The 21,759-nt window shown below is 43.2% G+C and overlaps 1 gene segment (V, D, J or C); it reads left to right on the top strand.

The window, feature by feature from the left end:
• Positions 1-727: 727 nt before the first annotated feature.
• LOC128329650 (immunoglobulin heavy variable 5-10-1-like) lies at positions 728-18,110 on the top strand. The segment is given in 5 exon segments: positions 728-784; positions 1,148-1,478; positions 3,139-3,226; positions 16,832-17,006; positions 18,103-18,110. Coding segments are annotated over 5 exon segments (648 nt in total).
• The last annotated feature ends 3,649 nt before the right edge of the window (positions 18,111-21,759 follow it).

Genomic DNA, 21,759 nt, shown 5'->3' with positions numbered 1-21,759 from the left:
ACAAAGTAGATCTCCTGTTACTACTCTCCAATGAGAGACCTGAGCTTGAGATTTCCTTAAGAGTTGCACCAAAGGATTCATGTACATTTTTGAATTCAGGCTGGCCTTTGCAATGCTCATCAAGTTGCTCTCTGGCTCCTTGTAATCCCGAGGAGGAAGAAAACTGTGACATGCCCACATGTGGTTTGATCCCAGCTGGTCCTGTTGCTGCAGAGAAGGTGACCTTGAGCCAACTTGGCAACCAAAGAGCAAAAATGGTAGCCAAGTGGGACACCTGCCTACTAAAATTCAATAGTATTCACAACAATTCAAGAATGGGGATCAGGCAGTCTCCATGTGGCCCAATCAACCGCAGTAGGATCAGCAGTCATTGTGGAAGAGAAGTAGCAATAGACATCACTGCTCTGTCTCTTCTTCATCACTACAAAGCTGGGTTGAATGGCCTAGGGATGCTCTCCTCCCTCTCTCTCCTCCCTCTTTTTTCCCTTCCACTACTATGGACGAGAGAGAAGGATCAGAGTGTACTCCAGCATCACCTGCTCAGAATTGTAGTGCATTAAAAACATCCATGTCTTCCTCAAACTGGACTGCCAACCTGCTCCACTAGAATCTGCACTTTTGAAGCTACTGCCCTCTCCTTATGCAAATTCAAAAGGTGCATTTCCTCCCCTAAGTGGCTTTAAAGCACAGTTACCCCAGCAGCATGTCATCAAAGTTTCACCTTCACCAAAGGAAACCATGTCTCTCTGGCCATGCCTTCTCCTCTGGACAGCTTCACTAGCAGGTAAGACAACAGAAAGGAGAGAGACCACCAATGTAAGCTGAGTCATGGACAGAATTTCAGTACACCTGAAATGACCTTAGTCTTCAGTCCTATACAAGCACACAAATTTTATCCGTCAGCAGAGTGCCACTAAGTTGCTATTTGTACTGGAGAGAGTGGTGCTTGATTCAGTTTGACTGGGCACTACTGTTGCAAAATTGAAGGGGAAACCACCAGACTATTCACTCCTTTATTGTCAAGCCTGGGTAAAATTAAGCAGAGTTTGTCATTTGTAGAATGGGAACAAACAATCATGATTTTTGGCTGGTTTGTAAACCATGTTAACAGATTCTCTTCTGCTCCCCCCACACCCCCCGTTTACAGGTGTCCAATCTGAAGTCCAGCTTGTCCAATCTGATCCTGAAATCAAAAGGCCTGGAGAGTCAGTGAGACTGACATGTAAGGCATCTGGATATACATTTACCAGCTATTATATGAATTGGATCAGACAGGCACCAGGAAAAGGACTGGAGTGGGTAGGTAGGATTAACCCATTGAGCTTGCAGACAAACTACCCAAAGAGTCTTGAAGGTCGAGTCACCATCACTGTGGAGACTTCCATCAGCACCAGTTATCTGCAGCTGACTGGCTTAAGAGCTGAAGACACAGCTACATATTACTGTGCAAGAGAGACACAGTGGATAAAGCCAAATGAGTATGCATGCCTAAAACCACTGTGAAAGAGATGAGGAAGTTCTGCCAGAGAAAACCAAAAGGAACTGCTAAATTATTGACCCAGAAATCCTAGAATCATAGAACTGGAGCGGAGCCAAGTGGCACCTGGTGCAGCCTTCTGGTCAAACCCAGTTTTCCAAAAGGAAGATTCATGCACATCAGCCCTCCAACAGATCTTTTTTGCCCCTAACTTTTGCCCCATAAAAGAATGATAAACTATTTTTGCTAGTTGATGAGTTGATGCTTTAAAAACACACACACCTTAATTAGTAGTCTTAATTGGCATGGGAGGAAAATCTTGGAAGATATCACATACTTCTTGAAAAATTTAATTAGTTTTTTAATTGGCATGTTAGAGACCAGAGAAGACTTCGAAGCCCTTAACTAGGGAATCCTTGGAGTATCAACAAATGAAACACACAGGAGCCATGAAAGATGAAATCCATTTAATCAGAGTAGTGGCTAACACTAAACCAATGCTATTACTTTAAAGGTAATTTTTAAATGACTGTTCAAAAAATTCTGTCTGGGAGAAATATATTTCCAGGTTTAGAAGATACCTCCTGGACACCTTTTCTAAATGTTTATTGAAGAAAGAAACTATTATGTGAAATATCAGAAAACTGATTCCATTTTCCTGATTATGCATGTACCTTCATGATTTTAATGGAGAAGACATATTTCAATCTGGTTTCCAGTTCAGTTTTAAATTAAAGCTGAACTTTTACCTATTTTGTTCATAGTAGCGAAGAAATTTCTTGACTACCAAGCCAGAGGTTGTGTCAGTTCAAATCCCGCTTTTTTGTTTCCCAGACTATGGGAAACACCTATATTGGGCAGCAGCGATATAGGAAGATGCTGAAAGGCACCATCTCATACTGTGTGGGAGGAAGCAATGGTAAACTTCTCCTGTATTCTACCAGAAACAACCACAGGGCTCTAGTGGCGCCAGGAGTCAACACCAACTGGACATCACACTTTACATGCCAAAAGAGGACAGGATTCTTTTGTTACGAGTATGGCTTTCTGGATGTTTGCTGGTGTGGGGTAGAAGTTAACCTCTCTCAGCTTCCTTCTTGGGGAGAACTCGTAGTATTTTTAATGAAATAAACCAGCTGTTAAAATTGACGAGATAGACGTTAGGGTGATGGGCGTTGGACTCCAGCCACAGCCAGTGAGCCTCAGGATGGCCACTGACCAGGAGCATAGCTGCTCAACTTTGTCTAACCTTCAGGTCTTGTACTCTGTCTCCCATCATGCCCTGCAGCAATGGATGATAGGGTGATAGACGTCCAGTCACAGCTGCCAAGCCTCAGGATCCAACCCTAACCAGGAGCATTGCTGCCCAACTTTGATCCAATTTCAGGTGTTTTGCTCTGTCTCCCATCATGCCCTGCTGCAATTGTCAATAGGGTGATGGGTATTGGAATCCAGGCACAACTGGGGATCCACCAGGAAATAATAGAATTTTAAAGTCGTAATGTACAAATTGCTCTGTATAAATCTGAGCATGGCCACCCCATGGTCTTCAGAGCAGTGGGGAAAGAATGCCTGTCCAATTCTCCTTCTCAGCCACTAAGCTAACCAGGCAACCTTGTGCCAATTCCATGTTCAGATTAACCAAAAATTGAATTGATTAGTACAAATACATATTCTTATTTCCATTCTTTAAAACAAACTGTACCGGGTCTCACAATCAGTGAGACCCGGTTCAGCAGGGTGCGTGGGGTGAGTGGGCTAAGCCCATGATTGTCAGCTCCGTGACGGAGCCAGCAAGGGCTGGGGAGCTTGGGGGCAATGCGGCCCCTGGAAGCCCAAGTATGCCCTGTGCGAGCACGCAGGGCATACTGGGGAGACCCCCAGAGCTGGGAGCTGGCTTTTCACCTCCCCTCTGAGGGGTCTACTCGTGAGTAGCTGCGCTGTGGCTACTCATGACCAGAAAGCCCAGTTTTGCAGAGCCCTCGCTCCACACACCTGGTCTAAGGGGAGGGGTACTTGAGTGGGTTACCCGCTCTAGAACCACCGGGCTCGCAGCCGAGCCTGGTGGTTCTCACGATCAGCAAAAATTGGACTAGGCTCTCCTAGCCCAATTTTTGCTGATCGTGAGAATAGCCCCACTGTCTTTTTCATTGAAGGCATGACTGTACCTCCCCTGCTGAAAGACGGTAATTCCTAGGGCTAAGCTGGTAATTAACTGGTAACTGATTTTCAAGAAGGTGCAGATTAACTTTTCATTTTCAAATGAAGCCATAGCATGAGAATTATTCAGAGAACATTATGAGAATAATTGGATGTCCAGTAGGATATTTGTGGAATTTCCCACCTCATATGTTCACTATGAGGATCTTTCAAGACTACTTTGTGGCATATTCATCCCATCTCTAATTAATCCATGATCACTTCTGCCTCTCCCTCCCTATCCTGTCTCTAGACCCTCACCATCCATCCACTATTTTTGTGTGATGTCTGTTAAACCTTTGAGTTCATAGCGAGTATGCCAATGAAAGCCAGTTTCTGGGGAGTTTCTTGTGGACACCTAGTTGGCCACCATGGATATTGAACTGAATGGACCATTGGTCTGATCCCACAGGACTGTCTATGTTCATGCTCTGTACTTTAGAACTGTAATTTGCTGTTGTTCTTGGGCAAATAACCTGGAATTGGGGTAGTCCAGGGCATTTTGCTGCCTGAGGTCAAAGACAATATAACATCTCCTGATCTGCAGGTGGATGCATTTCTCAGCATTCTCAGACAACATGCACAGTTTCTCTCACTATGCTACCAATCCAGACAGAGTCAGCCCCTTACATGCCCTTGTCAACTCTGTTCAGCTTGGTGGCATGAGAAGGGAAAGGAGGGGAGAATGAACAGCATTATTATACACATTTATTTTATTCATATAGCCATCCCATAACAACAGTCATCCGGCCAGCTCACAGAATAAAGAACTGAACAACATACACCTAAAAACATAGCTAAAACAAACATGTGATCAAAAATACAAAAAAACAAAACAGAAACCACAATTAATAATACAGCTAAAACTAAAACTAAACTAGTTTTAAAAGACTGGTTGAATAAGAAGGTCTTCACCTGCCTGAACAGGCATGCCAGTGAGGTTAGGAAGGACACTCAAAGTGGGTGTCAGTGAGGCCCTTGAACTGAAAAATATTTCAGGCCATCAAGTCCTTTAATTTAAGGAGCAACCCTAATTTAAAGGGATGTAGCTGCAGACAAAAAGCTTGTGCATATGCACTGAAATCATTGATGGCCAGGGCTTTTTCCTTTTTAAATGTGTAACCAGACATAAAACATTCTGTTCTCAAAGGCTGTTTGTTCAGCTAACACCTTCAAATCACAGGAAAGTTGTATTCTGTAGAGGTGGGCACGGAACCACGGAGCTGCGTTCCGGCACTGGGGTGGGGGTTCCTTTAAGGGCGGGGAAAGGGTGTACTTACCCCTCCCGCCACTCTACCCCCTCCAGCACACGTATTTTAGTCAGCAATTGGGGCGGCAGGATACCTCCCTGCCGCGCCTTCCCCTGCTTGGCTGCAAAAGGCTTCAGGAAGCCTTTTGCACGTGCGCACGTCGAGCGCGTGCGTCACGTTTCCGCGATGTGTGCGCGGCCACACACACGCACACACGTCGCGGAGACGTGACGCGCATGCGTGACGTGCACATGCGCAAAAGGCTTCCTGAAGCCTTCCTGAAGCCTTTTGCAGCCAAGCGGGGGAACAGGCGGCAAGGAGGTATCCTGCCGCCCCAATTGCTGACTAAAATACATGCGCCGGAGGGGGGAAAGTGGAGGGAGGGGTAAGTATACCCTACCCCCGCCCGTAAAGGAACCACCACCCCAGTTCGCCTGAACCACCCATGTCCAGACCAGTCCTAAGGCCTGTAGAATGGCCTCCGGACCGGCCCATACACATCACTAGTATTCTGTTAGATGACGTAAAAAGAAACTGATAACAATGGAAAACGTTGGCTGCATTCACACATAACGTGGAATGGGCTAGTGGTTCTGAAGACGTTATGTCTGAATGCTGTCAAGTGGTGTTTGGCGCAGTGATGAAACCAAGAGTTCAGATCTGGAACTCCAGTCTGATTCCTTGGGTTGTAATGAGTTTCATCTACACAACCTGGGGTTCCATGTAGCTTGCAGTATGTCCACATTTGGAACCGCAGACTGCATCCCCTGCAAAAAGGAGCTCCTCTCACAACTCTGGCATGTTTAGCTGTGCAGGCTGACCTTCAATCAAAAAGGAAACCTGCACAGCCAACTCCTCCACCTATCTGTAGTCTCACGGACTGCAGAGAGGATACACTCCAGTACATCTGAATTCTATAGATTAAAACAACATAATCACCTCAGCTATTTTGTTTTTCAGGTGTGATTACTTCACACATTCAGCGTACAAACAAACAATCAAGATTTCTGTGATCTACAGCTTGGCGGTCTACCAGACCTTACAGATGTTTTGATTCTTTAGAATTTTTTTTCCTGAATTCCTTTAAAAAAACAACCCCAAACCCTGCGCGCGCGCACACACACACACACACACAAACCATGTTTACGACATCAAGAACAGATTTCCGCTGTGGTTTTAGCTTTCCCCTGACACACTCAAACTTTCTCCAACTTTAGTTTTCATAATTGGCATGGGAGACAGTAGCATAGTCCAGTGAGACCTTCTCTGTGAAATAATTGAGGTCTTAAAGAAGAAATTATTTTCTTTAAGCCAAATGTGAGGTCGAACACCCGAACTAGAATCAGTGGTATAATTCATTCATTTGGCATCCCGAGTTCTTGAAAATACAGTATGCAAGATAACTTCATCACTTTTATAATAAAAATGGTTCCACAATTTGTACATAAAGGAAATATATTTTCAACTTTAGGGTGCATTTATTCTCCTCTACCTTCAGACAAATGTTTCCTGAATAAAATATTCTAGAACATCAGAGAGAATCTTCCCTGTTCCTGACATTGACAGGTATGTTTACTGAAGAGGACATCCTCCAGACTGTGTTCCAGTTCAATTGTGGTACTAATTCATGGTCAGCTTTTACCTGTAAGGTAAGGTAAAGTGTGCCATCAGGTTGATTTCAACTCCTGGCACCCACAGAGCCCTGTGGTTTTCTGTGGTTGAATTCCGGAGGGGTTTACCATTGCCTCCTCTCGCACAGTATGAGATGATGCCTTTCAGCATCTTCCTATATTGCTGCTGCCCGATATAATAGCAGTGGGGATTTGAACTGGCAACATTCTGCTTGTTAGTCAAGCATTTCCCTGCTGTGCCACTTGTATATTATTTGTTTATTTTATTTTGCATATTTTAATACTTCCCAATACATAAATGTCCAGTCAGTTTACACTAAAAACAATATAGAAATATACCGTATATAATATAAGTTTAACCAAGGAGAATAGAGTTCTTTCTTTAATCTTTTCCTTGGGGGAGTTAGTCTCTGTCATGTAGACTCCCTAGTATTCTAATGACCTATGGAAAAGAGTGACTGATTTACTTCTCTTCTTAGTTCTACAGGGAGCCAGCAACTTTCCTTAATCGACTGGCATCACTGTTATCTTAGCCATATTCATAGTGTAAACTCTTCCTCCATCAAGAAGCAGAAAACAATGTATGTTTTGTTTTGAAATGTGCAAATTAAGTCACACGATTGACATTTTGTTTCTGTTCTGTAGTACCATTGTAGAAAAGCAATGTTTAAACATTTAAAATGTGTATGGTGTGTTTGTGTATTTTTCTCCTAGGAAGGAAGGAAGGAAGGAAGGAAATGGAGACAGTCAACAATACATTGATTACTGAGTTTATTCTTTTGGGATTTCCTGAACTTCATGGAGTGAGGATGGCATTTTTTGCCATTGTTCTTACAATGTACCTTCTCTCAGTAGCAGGCAACTGTTTAATCATCACAGTTGTCTTCCTGGAACCCAAACTCCATATGCCCATGTATTTCTTCCTCAGCAACTTTTCCTTAGGTGAGCTCTGCAGCACCACAGTGGTGGTGCCAAAGATGTTGACCAACATCCTCTTGGACCAAAACACCATCTGCTTTGCATGTAGCATGATTCAAGTTTTTCTTATGTTTTCACTAGGAAACACACAATTCTTCAACCTCACCATCATGTCGTTTGACCGTTATATGGCCATTTGCAAACCTTTTCTATATAATTCTAAGATGACTAATAGGATCTGCTTCCAAATGGCAACGCTTTCTTGGGCTGGAGGTTTCACAACTACTTTATGTCAGGTGGTCGTTGTATGGAATTATGCATATTGTCGGCACAATGTCATCAACCACATCTGCTGTGACATTGGACCTATGTTGAGGTTGGCCTGTGCTGACACAACTGTGACTGAACTAATTGGTCTCTTTTTGGGCGCCATATTTATGTGGGGTTCCTTTATCTTTTCATTGGTTTCTTATGCAAGCATTATATACACTATACTTCAGATCCCATCTGTCAGTGGACGATCAAAAGCTTTTTCCACATGTTCCTCCCATCTTACTATTGTTACCATCTTCTATGGGATCATGTTCTTTATGTATCTGAGGCCTCCAACCCAAACTGACAGCCAAATTAACAAAGTGGTGTTCCTCGTGATGATTGTTGTTTTGCCCACTCTGAGTCCTTTCATCTTCACAATCCGAAACAATGACTTCAAAACAGCCATGAACAAACTAGCAATGAACAGAAGGAGCTACATCCCTCCTTCAGTTGTTCTGAAATTAATGAAATGGAGACCCTTGTCAAAATGGCTCCCAAGATCCCAATAAACACTGCCATCTATATAGGCAGAAATTTTCAGAGCTGCCTTAAGCCGGAGGACATACTGTCAACTGTTTCCAAGGTGATTACAAGAAAACAGTGACAAATATTTATACTAGACTTGTTAAAGAATATTTTCAGATACATTTAATAGAATAGGTAAAATAATTCTCCAAAATATTATCTCCTATGCTAAATAATGCAGGAGAATATTCTTTTACAAGTCTGATTCACACATTATTTTCAATTTGGTGGACATTTAGTTTCTGGTATCTCTTTGTGATGATCTAACTCTATTTCCCATTGAAAGGTCAAGAAGATAATGACCTTCTCCATGACGTATTTTTTGTTGATCCTTTGGAAATCTGATGATTGACCTTCTGTTTGCATTTTAATGGTTGCATAGCATTGGAGATAATTCCCAGATCAGCCACTGCCTGGCTTGAAGCCATTATCATCAGAGTGGTAGACTGCTGGAGAAGCTTGGCTGGAGAATGCTGAGGAGCTGCCCACAGATGAAAGGGTATCACATTAACCTCAGACACCAAAATGTCTTAGGACACCCTGCTCTCTCCCTCATCTCACCCAGGGGTGCTCTTACCCCAGGACTTCTGGGACAAAGTCCAGGGTCTCCACACATCCTGCCACCTCCAATCCTCTTTAGTCTTTTCTAGGTGGTATGGTCAAACCAGGCAGTCAAGTGTGGCTTTGACCAGCGTTGGGTGGCCGAGTGTGACCTCTGCTTTAGAGACAGAGTAGGGAGTGGGGAAAGAAATATGTGGGGTTGGAATATGTTAAGTTGCATGTTGAAATGCTTCTGCTAAATATACTAAATATGCTAAATATTATTTTTTGCATAAATATATCTGTTTTATATTCTTACATTCTTGTGAGTTCAGTTGCTGTTTGTGTCCTCAAGAACCCATTAATTTAAAAGTGTGTGTGTGTGTGTGTGTGTGTGTGTGTGTGTGTGTGTGTAGGATGATGGTGTTTAACTTGCTGTTGGCAGGGGAGGCTCCAAAGGTCTTTAGGTCAAGGCTCCAAAATTACCTAGGTGCACCTCTGATCCCACCACCACCACCACCATTTCACTACATTATTGTGAAACAACTGTGTTATTGGGGAGTATGCAGGTGGATTCCAGTTTCTGGGGTAAAGTTGTGAAAGAAGGCTATTTTTTTCAAGCCATCTAGTTGGTCATTTTTGGGACAGGATGTTGGACTAGATGGCCTGATCCAGCAGCCTCTGAAACTTAGCTCTGCTACAGATCTGTCTTTTCCTTTGGTTACCCTTGTGCAAAGACCCTGGAAACAGAAGGTCAAACACAAGAATCTGTAGGGGAAAATCTTAATCAACCTCTTATTGAGCAGAGAACCCCAGTTTGGTGAGAACAGAGCTCAAGAAGGAGATCTGAAGACAATAGCTTTAAGGCTAAAACAAATAAAGGTTTATTTAAAGAAGTTACAAACTTAGATAGAAAGCATGCACCCTGTACTTGCTACCGTACCTAATGGTGGAAGGAAGAAGAAAAAGAACAGAGAACAAAGAAGATGGAGTGCCCTAAGAATATCAGTCGACCAATCAGGACAGACTTAGAGATTGATAAAGTACAGAGACAACAAGAGAGAACAAGGGTTCTATACTCTCTCCTTCTATTTCTAATGTCTCTAGTGACCACTGGCCAATAGGAATTATTTTAGTGTTGAGAGTTGGTACTCATGGAGTTACATCTCCAACAAGATCAGGGTTAAAACAGGCCTGACTTCTCTCATAAATGTAGTTGATGCCTGTGACAGTGCCTGGTATTAGTAGCATCTTTTACATAAAGCACATGGCTTTCTGGTACAACCTCCTTTAAAAGGAAATGTAAGGTAAAGAGAAGAAGAAGAAGAAGAAGAAGAAGAAGAAGAAGAAGAAATTATTATTATTTATTCGATTTCTATACTGCCCTTCCAAAAATGGCTCAGGGCAGTTTACACAGAGAAATAACAAACAAATAAGATGGCTCCCTGTCCCCAAAGGGCTCACAATCCAAAAAGAAACACAAGATAGACACCAGCAACAGCCACTGGAGGTACTGTGCTGGGGGTGGATAGGGCCAGTTACTCTCCCTCTTCTAAATAAAGAGAATCACCACGTTAAAAGTTGCCTCTGTGTCAAGTTAGCAGGGGTTGATGATGAGTTCTCCAGGTCTCTTACAGAATCCACATCCCGTTCAGGTCTGGGTGTGGATGTCAACAATAGCATTTATTGAACTGAGGTTACTGATGGAATTGAGGCTACCAATTCAGAAATGATATGTCAGCTTTTTCCGTATGGGGCTGCACTTCCCTTGAAGGATCATATGTGCAGCTTCAGAGCCCTTGAGCCTCCATGGTCAGACAACAGCCATGGCAAGAGAGCTCTTGCTCACTGTATCCGCTGTGTTCATTTCTGTCTCAGTTTAATCTGGTCACAGTTGCCCTGCCCTAGTTACGTCCTAACTGGATGGCAAGAACCCTGCTTGCAAAGGCACAGTTTGCAAAGGCACTGTGCTGCCTTTGATGACTTTCAGAGCTGCAACTGGTGCAAAATGTGTCTGGCCAAGTCCTAACTTGTAAGGAATTCCAGAAGCATATACCACTTGTTCTAGCTCATCCAAATTGACTTCCACTTTGCCTCCAAGTGCAATTCAAATTACTCGTTATAGCCTTTAAAATTCTAAACAGTGTGGGTTCAGTGTTCTTAAAGGACTTCTTTTTCCCACCCAAATCTTCCCATCCTATGAGAGAGACCCTCCTGTATCTTCCAATGCTCTAACCTCCAGACTCACTTCAAGGATATATATATTGATTTTCAACAAAAGTTCTCAAAGCAGTTTGCATAGATAGAAATGAATAAATAAAATGGCTCCCTGTCCCCTAAGGGCTGACAATTTTTTAAAAAAGAGACATAAGATAGACATCAGCAACAGCCACTGGAGGGATGCTGTGGTGGGGATGGATAGGGCCAGTTGCTCTCCCCCTGCTCAATAAAGAGAATCAATACTTTTAAAAGGTGCCCCTTTGTTCAGTTAGCAGGGAAAAAGTCATGTTTGTTACTGCTTCTACATTTTAAGACTACCTTTCTTGTGAGATTTGGGTAGGTCCTGCATTTTCATTAAAATCAAGAATATATTCCTCTAAAGCAGCAGAAGTAACATAAGGAATAACCCAAGGCAAGGGAATATTCAAATTCAAATTAGGAAATACGAAATAGGAATTTTGAAAATCAAAGCCTTTTAGAAGAATTAAGCTGAGAAAATTCTGCATAAATTGGTTTCATTACTTTCATTTCTTCATTCTTTGGAATTGAAGCAACTAAATTTTTGCTGATCAGATGCAGGGTTATGGAGAAAAATAAAAGATCAAACTGAATCGGATTCTGATCCAATTCAGATACAATTATATTGATTCATTGATACAAATAGGTGGCTCTCATTGAACTCAGATGATACAGAGCATCGGATCAGATCATATGCATAGAGCAATAGGACAGCACATAAATGTCCTCCACCACATCCTCCTCCTCCTCCTCCTCCTCCTCCTTTCAGTTATAAAGGGAGGAAACTTATAGGGGATGATAGTCTTCTAATGGTTTGATGCCACCCCAGTTTCAGGTCGATAGGTTCAGGTCTTTCTGAGAAGGTAATATTTGAAATTTGCCACCCATCCTTATAACCTTTTAAACTTAGATGTTTGGATGAACTGCATCCTCCAAGAGAGTTTGTCCCCCAAGATAAAAGCATAAGGACAGCCCAAGGCCCAATCAGTCCAGCATCCTGTTTCACACAGTGGCCCACCAGATGTCTCTGGGGAGACCACAGGCAAGAGGTATGTGTGTGCCCTCTCTCCTGCTGTTGCTCCCCTGCAACTGGTATTGAGAGGAATTGTGCCTCTGAGGCTGGAGGTGGCCCACAGCCACCAGGCTAGTAGCCATTGATAGACCTTTCTCATCCCCCTTTAAAGCCATCAAAGTGGCTACTAGCCATCACCACATCCCAGAGCAGAGGATTCCATAGATTAATTATGCGCTGTGTGAAAAGGTACTTCCTCTTGTTGGTCCTAAAATTCCTGGCTTTCGGTTTCAGGCAGGCAGGTGTCAAGGCTTCTAAGGTGCACACCACTTTAAACATGATAAATTATTTGCATGACTCTTCCCCAAAGCACTATGATTGGAAGGAAGCAGAGATGCAGATCACCCAATTACAGCATGCTACCTGTGCTTGCAAACTGGAAAGTCATTCTCTCATTGTTCAGCTAGAGATGTCCATCAGAGAACTCCTCTCCTTTAGCATTTCTTATGTATGGAAGATCATATATATGGAAGATCATTTTTCCAGAGAGCTGGAAAAAGCATATCAAGTTAAAAGACTAAACCAAAAATAAAAGAAAAAAATGTGGTGCCCTCCAATGTAGCAATTAGATCTGATTTGATAAAATTTTGGATTTGATCATGCCAGTTGGACAGGGTGACACACTGGATCCAGTCTGATGCAAAATTGTCTAACTTGCCTCACATCCAATCCAATCCAATGATTGCTCTGATGTGTAGTACAGCCATATAAGACAGATGCAACACATCTTGAACATTTGTTTTAATCATTTACATCTTGGTTGCCTCAACAAGGTCCTGAACAACATTATGCCATGCAAATATAATACATCAGTTTTGCTACTTGAAAGGTTGACTTCTTCTCTCTGTCCCTCTGTGCTTTTTTACTTCCTGCAGCTTTAATTTGTGTTCTTAATTGGCTAGGGAGGGGCCAGGGAAATCTTGAAAGAGCTTCTCTGTGAATCCCTCAAGGTGTTAATAAATAGATCACAAGTCGAAAGAAAAATGGCTTCCCTTTAACAAGAGCCATGCCTAATGTGAAGACTGCAATCACTGACACATTTACTGATTGTTCTGTGTGTTTTCTGGAACATGCAAGATACAGCTGTTTTTGCTTTAAATATATGCCTACAGGCAGAAATACTTTTTTCCATATAAGGGAGTTGTTTCTTTCCCCTCTACCATCAGTCAAATATTTTCAGAAGAAATTTGTATGTGCATCCAAGAATTGGTTCCCTATTCTTGACATAGCCGGTATGTATCTTTATGGATTTGATAGAAAAGACATATGCTAAACTGAGATGTTTATAAATCCAAAGCAAAACAAAATAGGATGACATTGTTAGAGCTTTCTGAAGAAATCTTGATTGTGGGAAGTGATTGGTGGATGATGATATTTGTGAAACCTCTTAGTATAAGATGGAGTCAAGAATGTTCCTCAATCACCTTAGTGAGGCATTCATAGCTGTGGGGTTTTCCTCCATCAAGTGGTGAAGAACAATTTATGTTGGTTTACCAGTGGTTTACCAGTGTCTCCCCCTGCACAGTATGAGATGATGCCATTCAGCACCTCCCTATATCACTGCTGCCCAGTATAAGTGACTACAAATGTATTTACTAGGCACAGAGGCTATTCACACGATGGGAGAAAATCAGGCTAGCGGAGGCTAGCCCAGTTTTCTCCCATCATGTGAACCACCAGGCTCAGCTGCGAGCCTGGTGGTTCATAAGCGGGTCACCTGCTACAATACCCTTCCCCTTAAACCAAGTTTACAGAGCGAGCACTCCGCGAACCTGGTTTTTTTAATCGTGAGTAGCTGCGGCGCGGCTCCATGCTACTCATGAGGAGACCCCCCAACTGGAAGGCTCAAGAGCAGCCTCCCAGCTCGGGGGTCTCTCACGCAGGGCATGCTGGAGCTTCCGGGGGCTGTGTGCCCCCTGAACTCCTCAGCCCTGGCCAGCTCCGTGATTGAGCCGGCAGTTGTGTGGGCGGCTGCTGCAGCCGCCCAGAACGGACTGCTGCTCGTCTGGCAGAGAGCGGGCTTAGCCCGGTCTCCTTGCAAACCCTCCCCAGGCTCTTCTCATGGATCATGAGAAGAGCCTCACAGTCTGAGAAGCACACCAGCGGGGATTTGAACTAACAGCACTCTAGGCAAGCTGCTTCCCTGCTGCAGCACCACAGCTGATTCATATTTCCCTAGGCAAGGCTATATTGCAAATTGAAACAGATTAACAAGAATGTATACATGCAAATAAGTTAGAAGAACAGCCATAGAAAGAGATGTATTTCCTAGAAAGTGATTTGATTTTTCATATGGTCACAATGCCATATTGAAGAAGTAATAACAGTAGGTAACTCAATATGATTCATCCATCAATGCATTTGTAAATACAGTTGTAATCAGATATATTATTCGTAGGAACAAAGGAAGGACGGAAGGAGAATGGAAGATGGAAATGCAACATCAATAACCAAATTTATGCTTTTGGGATTTCCTGAATTTCATGGAATGAGGATGGCATTTTTTGCCATTGTTCTTTCAATGTACCTAATTTCAGTTTCAGGCAACTCTTTAATTATCACTGTTGTCTGCATGGAACCAAAACTACACACGCCCATGTATTTCTTTCTCAGCAACTTTTCCTTAAGTGAGCTTTGCAGTACGACAGTGGTGGTACCAAAGATGCTAACCAACATCCTTTTGAACCAAAATAACATCTGTTTCACATGTTGTATGATACAGTTTTTTATTATCTTCTCAGTGGGAGCCACACAACTAATCAATGTCACCATCATGTCGTTCGACCGTTACACAGCCATTTGCAAACCTTTCCAATACAATGCCATGATGACTAATAGACTCTGCTTCTTCCTGGCATTGTTGGCTTGGGTTGCAGGATTTTTGGCTACTTTTTGTTATGCTGTGTTTGTGTGGACTTATCCATACTGTGGACAGAATATCATTGACGACTTCTACTGTGACATTGGGCCCATTTTGAAGTTGGCTTGTGCAGACACCACTGTGATGGAGCTCATCCATCTCGTTTATGGCATCATTATGATGTGGGTTTCTTTTCTCTTTTCCTTGGTGTCTTATGCTTGCATTATATACACAATAATTCGGATCCCATCAGTCAGTGGACAATTGAAGGCTTTTTCCACATGTTCTTCTCATCTCACTCTTGTGTGCATCTTTTATGGGGCAATGTTTTTAATGTACATGAGACCTTCAACCCATGGAAACAGCCAAATCAACAAAGCACTGGCCCTCATCCGCATTGTTGTGCTGCCTACTCTGAGCCCTTTCATCTTCACAATCCGAAACAATGATTTTAAAACAGCTGTGTACAAAGCAATGGGCAGACATTATCTTCTGTCATAAAATGTATGTAGCTTCAGCCCTTGGAGACATGGTTTCCATACCATTGGCAAAAGCTTTCAAGGAATCATCTTTCCTACAGAATTCCAAGTGGTTCCTCACCTTCCATTTCTAAAAAAGGAACATAAGATCTTTTTTCCCCAAAAGGCTTTCTTTGTCTTTGTGTCTTTTTACATTGTAACAATGTGCTGTTGGATTTGGTGTCATTATCACAAGGTTTAGATTTTCATTGTTTTCCTAAGTATATATTACATAGACCAAGCCCCATTCACCAGTGGACAACAAAGCCATATTCCACAAACTGCTCTCACCTCACCATTATTAGCCTCTTTAATGGGGCATTGCTGTTTATGTACAGTGCTGAGGAAAAGTTTGTGAACCTTTTCATGGTCTGTATGTTAGCACAATTCTTATCCATAACATGATTACATCCTTTGCTAAGTCCTGATAAAAGAGAAAGGCAACCCCACTGAATAAGTAACTCAGGCAAAAATGATATATTTTGAATATTCACCTAACAGAAAGATTCAACAACAAACATCCTTGTGTGAAAAATTATGTGGACCCTTCCTTCAGTAGCTGGTGGCACCTCCTTGAGCAGCAATAACTGCAATGAAACATTTCCTGTAACTGGTGATCTGAATCTCACAACTTTGAATCAAGATTGTGCTAACATACAGACCATCCTAGGGGGTTCACAAATCTTTTCTCAGCATTGTACATCAGGCCTCCAATCCAAGGTGAAAGCTGAATCAACAAAGTAGTCCCTAGTAGCAAAATGTTTATTTCTAGCATCCATTACAAATACTTCAAAGCAGCCATGAATAAGGAAATGAGCAGAAAGGAACATTGTCCCTCCTTCTGCTTTTATGGAATTAATGGAATGGTATAGAATGGTAACCCTTTTAAAAATGGTTGACATGTCCTGAGGAAATTATTTTTTCTATGCATTAAAAATAGTTCAGCATAACCAAGGCCCACTGTGAACACGTTGCCCTAGCAACACAGAGGAGCTCCGCTGCCATCTTGAGGTTCCTTCTAACTAGAGGTGGCCAATATGTACCAGTGACACTCAGACTATTTGAAGCCAAGCCACTGGCACAATTACTCTGTGGTACCCACCCAGGACCCCACTCTAACTTTAGGATATCAGAGCAAGTCCAATCTAAATTTCTAAGAGCGGCCTTACAAGTGCCTAGCTGTATCTCCAATGCCACTCTGCATCTGGAAACTGGCATGATAAAAGTTGAGGCTAAAGTTTGGGTGACCGCTCTCAATCACTGGCTCAAATTAGCTCTTTGCCCACAGGGCCTGGCCCTATTAATAGTGCAGGGCAATTTCCAGTCCTCATGGAAGTGGGCAGTAGATAATAAGGTGGCACTGTTGGGCTTCTTCCCATCTCACCTCCTTGCTATGGGCAGTGACAAGGTGAAAGCAGCCACCAAACAGAGGATCCTGGATATGGAACTCCAGGTGGCTCTAAGTATGGTTCCTGGATATCAGACCTTGGACAGCAATAGGTTCACGGTATCCTCCACTACATATTTGACCCAGCTGGAAATACCAAGTTACAGAAGGGCATTCACCCTCGCCCGCTGTCATGCCCTTCCATCTGCTGTTCTGGAAGGTAAATACTGGAAGATCCCATTTACGGAAAGGTTTTTCCCCTGTGCCTCCAAGGAGATGGAAACCACTGAACATGTACTCTTGTCTTGCCTGTTTTATAAAGATAGCCGGGAGAAGCTCATACTTCCATCTACTTGCAACTACCCTGGTCGTTCCAGTCAAGTTTACAGTAAGATGCTGCTCTCAGATGAAAAGTGAACCTTCACATACAATGTTGCTAGGTTCTGTGCGGCAGCATATAAGAGTCGTCGAACCCTGCCTGCCAGCCTATAACCATGGTATAACTACTGACCAATACATTCTAACATTTTTTTTAAAAAAAATACTTTTACTATATTAGTTGCTTTTAACTTATAGTTAGATATATACTTATATATTTAACTATGTTTTATCTCCTTTTTACTAGTCATCCCATTAGAGTGGTATCTCCTTATAGACTAATTTTATATATAGATCGCACTAAATCGCTTATGATTACGACAGCAATGAATGCACCACTGAGAGACCTTAAAGGCCAAGTTGAAGACAGATCATGCTGGAGAGAATCTGTCTATGTGGTCGCTAAGAGTCAACACTGACGTGACGGCACTTAATCAATCAAATCGCTTATATCAGTTAGTTGTTTTATCTGATTTATTAGTCCTATCAGTTGTCTTCCCTTATTTTTTAGCTATCCTGCTTTTTCCCTCTAGCATATCTTATAGCTTATTTTAAATATTTTATAGTTCTTAGAGATTTTTATATTCACTGATAGTTGTATGTATTTACCTATGTTGGCCTTTGACAGTAATAAAGCTGATTGATTGATAGTTCAGTGGGACAATGAAACAAAAGGCATTAGTCAATTATTTCCAGGGGACTGCAAAAAAGGATAGATCCATATTTTATTTCCCAAGCAAGAGACAAATTCAGATCCTGGTGACACTCTCTGATGTTCCTCTTTCCCTTCACAGGGTTGTGAAGTGGCACTAGATATTTATATCACTGATAATTATTTCACTGCAATGCAATGTAACATTGTCTACTGCAAATGTATTGGGTAGTCCAACAACTTGTAACAGTGGAAGCCATTTTCTTTTCAGTTCAGAATTTTGTAGTGATTTTGACTATAAGATTCGAAGTATCAGTTAAGAAATTTTTTGTGTATTGTTTCCATGTTCATGTTTACCCCATCTACTAAAAATGTTCAAATAAATGAAAACAAACTAAAATACTTTCTGCTTCCATGTCCAAATAGATCTTGACTTACAGTCTTTGCTCCCAGAACTCTATCATCTTGAGGCATGTAAATGTCTCCTACTTTGTCAAATATCTCACCCATTATTCCTTGGTGTCCCCTGTTTCTGGAACTCCTAATGGTACCACCTCTCTCTTCCTTCAAACCATCTTTTTGCTTGTAACCTTTGACCTGAACCCTTATTCTTCATCCCCAGTTCAAATGAAGCCTTGTACAATGTTGCAGGTTCAAATGAACAATGGTTTCTTCATGTGATCATGTTGGGGCCGTGGTGAGAATGTGTCTAGCCTGATGTCTTTGGCAGACATGATGGCATATTCCCAGCACAACCTTAAATCAAGTGTGAGAGTATTCTTCTACATTGCTGCTCTACAAGTGCTTTAAAACTCTGTTTAAACAACTCGGAAGGTTTGTCATTCCTGTGCATCCAAAATCAGTAGTCCTCAGAGGCTGGTCTAGAGTTGGCCCCTTCCTCTCCAACTAAAGCTTCAGTGTGCTCATTTATACTGTTACTTCCTATTCCAGCAACCTTCACTATCTTTGGAGGGTGGGGGGCATTTTGGGGGTGGAAGGGCAACCAAAAAACCTTTGATGTGAGAGCCATTTCCCATGGTGCTTCCCTCTGCACATTACTGAGCTTTTCTCAGTGCTGGGAGGGCCTTTTAAGAGAGACAGAGCCCACTCTTAAGAGCTACAGTATATGGGGAAAGGGCTGGGAACGGTGTACACTTCCCAGGACTCTATGCATGCTTTCCCACATAGTGCAAGAGCTCAAGAGGGCTTTATTTCCCTTAAAGGAGCCCCACCAGTGCTGGGCAAAGCACAGCACTGAATGGTGGGAATGGTCATCTCTACATGGTGCCAGGGGGACTGTGCAGAGTATTCCATTTCAGCCAAATCTTCACATAGGGTCAATAAACAATCAGTTGGGGGGTGCATGTAGGGTTGATAGGGGGCCGCCACTGGCCTGCAGCCCTTAAAATGAAATGCACTGAGGTGAGTCTCACGATCGGTGAGACCCGCCTTAATGGGTTTGCAGGAAGAGTGGGCTTAGCCTGCTCTCCCCACAGAAGATCGAGGCAGCAGCCCTGGGAAACTGGATTGGCCGCCCACACGACTGCTGGCTCTGTCATGGAGTCGGTGAGGGCTGTGGGGATCGGGGACCACGCGCCCACAAGAAGTTCCATTATGCCCTGTGCAAACGTGTGGGGCATGCTGGAGAGACCTCGAGCCTGGGAGCCTGCTTGCAGCCTCCCAGCGGGGGTCTCTTCATGTGTTGCCATGGTGCAGAGCCACACTGTGGCAAGACATGGCCAAAGAACCATGGTTAGTGGAGCACTCACTCCGCTAACCTGGGCTAAGGGGGAGGGTACTTAAGCAGATGACCAGCTTTGTGGAAACCGGGCTCGCCTGCAAGCCCGGTGGTTCCCACAGTCTGTAGAAAGCAGCCTAAGCTCCCTTAGCTCGCTTTCTACTGATTGTGAGAATTGGCTCACTGTCTGATTCCCTCTTTTACCTACATAGTTCCTGCAAACTGCAACCTGGTTGTGTAGTAGGGTAATTAATAGTCAGCCACTTCTGTGTCAGGGAGTTAAGTCACCCAACATACAGTGCTGAGAAGGCAAATCAAAACCCAAGATGTTCTGATAAGAACTAATCTGCTTACTGTCCTTTCATTATAATCTTTATTGATAGCTACCATCTTCACAAGTTAGCCCACTTGTGCCTCAAACATTCATGCACCCACCATCTTGAATTGGGGTGGATGACATCATCGCAAACTACACGGTTGAGGTGTCCCTATGTGTCCATACAGCAGTACCAAATATGGTCCAAATTGGTTAGGCGGTCCACAAGTTAGCCCACTTGCATCTCAAACATTCACATGTCTGCCATCTGGAGTTGGGGCAGATGAAATAACCACAAAGTATGCTGTTGAGATGTCCCTATGTGTCCCTGCAACTGTACCAAATTTCCTTCAAATCAGTCCAGGCATTGCGAAGTTGATAGCAGAGACACTCACAAGGACACACAAACACACAGAGAAATCCTGGGTGATCTTATAAGCTTAATTTCCTTAAGGAAAGTAGGCTTTAAACATACATTATAGCACAGTTCGGAAGCAGCAGGAGTATATGCTCCGTCCCAAAACTTCCAGCCTCCTAGTCCTGATTATTTGGGAGAGTATCCCACCATCATAGCTTTTGCATAAAAAATTCTCATCTGAGCATCAGAAAGCTGATCGGAACTGTGAACACCATTCTTCAAGGGCAGTGGAAATCCACAGAACAGGCTGGTACCCTGGATCAGCTGTTCTCCTGACTAAGAAGTAGGGATGTTCATACCAGTTCCGGTTTGATTTCAAACTGGTTTGGTTCAACATCCAGCTGAACCCGCCACCACCCCCACCCCAGTTCAGCTCGATATCTAGCCAAACCCCTTGACCTGTTCGGGCAGTTCTAAGCTAATTTAAAAAAAAATAACTTACCCACTCCAGGGGCGCTGTCGCAGCCACGGGTGGGGTGTCTCTGGAGGCTTCCCCTCCCCCTGCCGGCCTCTATTACAGCCCCAAATCGCCTGGTTCAGGCAATCTTTGGCCCGTTCCGAGCCTGTCCTCCATTCCGGTTTAAATTTTGGAGGTTGTCGTGCATGCCCAATGGGCCTCTGCAGGGCCTGGTCTCCATAGATGAAGGAAAACAAAGTAAACTGAATGGGAGTGACAACCATTGATTCCCCCCACCAATGCAAAGACACAGCACAAATAAATAAAGACATTGGGCAAGATTGTTTTGGGAGAAAGGGCTACAACTTTATTATTGGCCGTCCCCACAACTGCCAGCTCTGTCACGGAGCCAGCGGGGGCTGCAGGGATCAGGGTCCGCACGGCCTCCAGAAGATCCAGGATCCCCCACTCAAGAGTGCCCGGCATTCTGGAGAGACTCCCGGCCGGGTGTCTACTCATGTGTCACTATGCGCCGGAGCATCACACGAGCAAAATGATGAGTTTAATGAAGTGCTTGCTCCGTTGACTTCATCGTAGGGGAGGGCTATTTATGAGCGTTAGCTGCTGGGAGCTGCTTGGCTCCTGTTGCAGCACACGATCTCCCAAAAGCGGGCTTTTGGGTGATCATGAGAATCATCTCAGTGTGTGTGTGTGTGTGTGTGTGTAGAGCAAGGGAGGCAGAGGGAGATAATATTTATCCACTCAGCTTAGTGGTATACAGGACCTTGAAGATTTCATGATTATTTAGGCTCCAGACTTTGAATCCATCAAAATAGATGGGTCTTTCTTTCTTTCTTTCTTTCTTTCTTTCTTTCTTTCTTTCTTTCTTTCTTTCTTTCTTCAGTCTTAATTGTGTCCTGAATTGTCATG

Source organism: Hemicordylus capensis, chromosome 6 (assembly GCF_027244095.1).
Source record: "Hemicordylus capensis ecotype Gifberg chromosome 6, rHemCap1.1.pri, whole genome shotgun sequence".
NCBI lineage: Eukaryota > Metazoa > Chordata > Lepidosauria > Squamata > Cordylidae > Hemicordylus > Hemicordylus capensis.
Note: the sequence above shows the minus strand (reverse complement) of the source record. Positions and strands in the feature narration are given on the sequence as shown.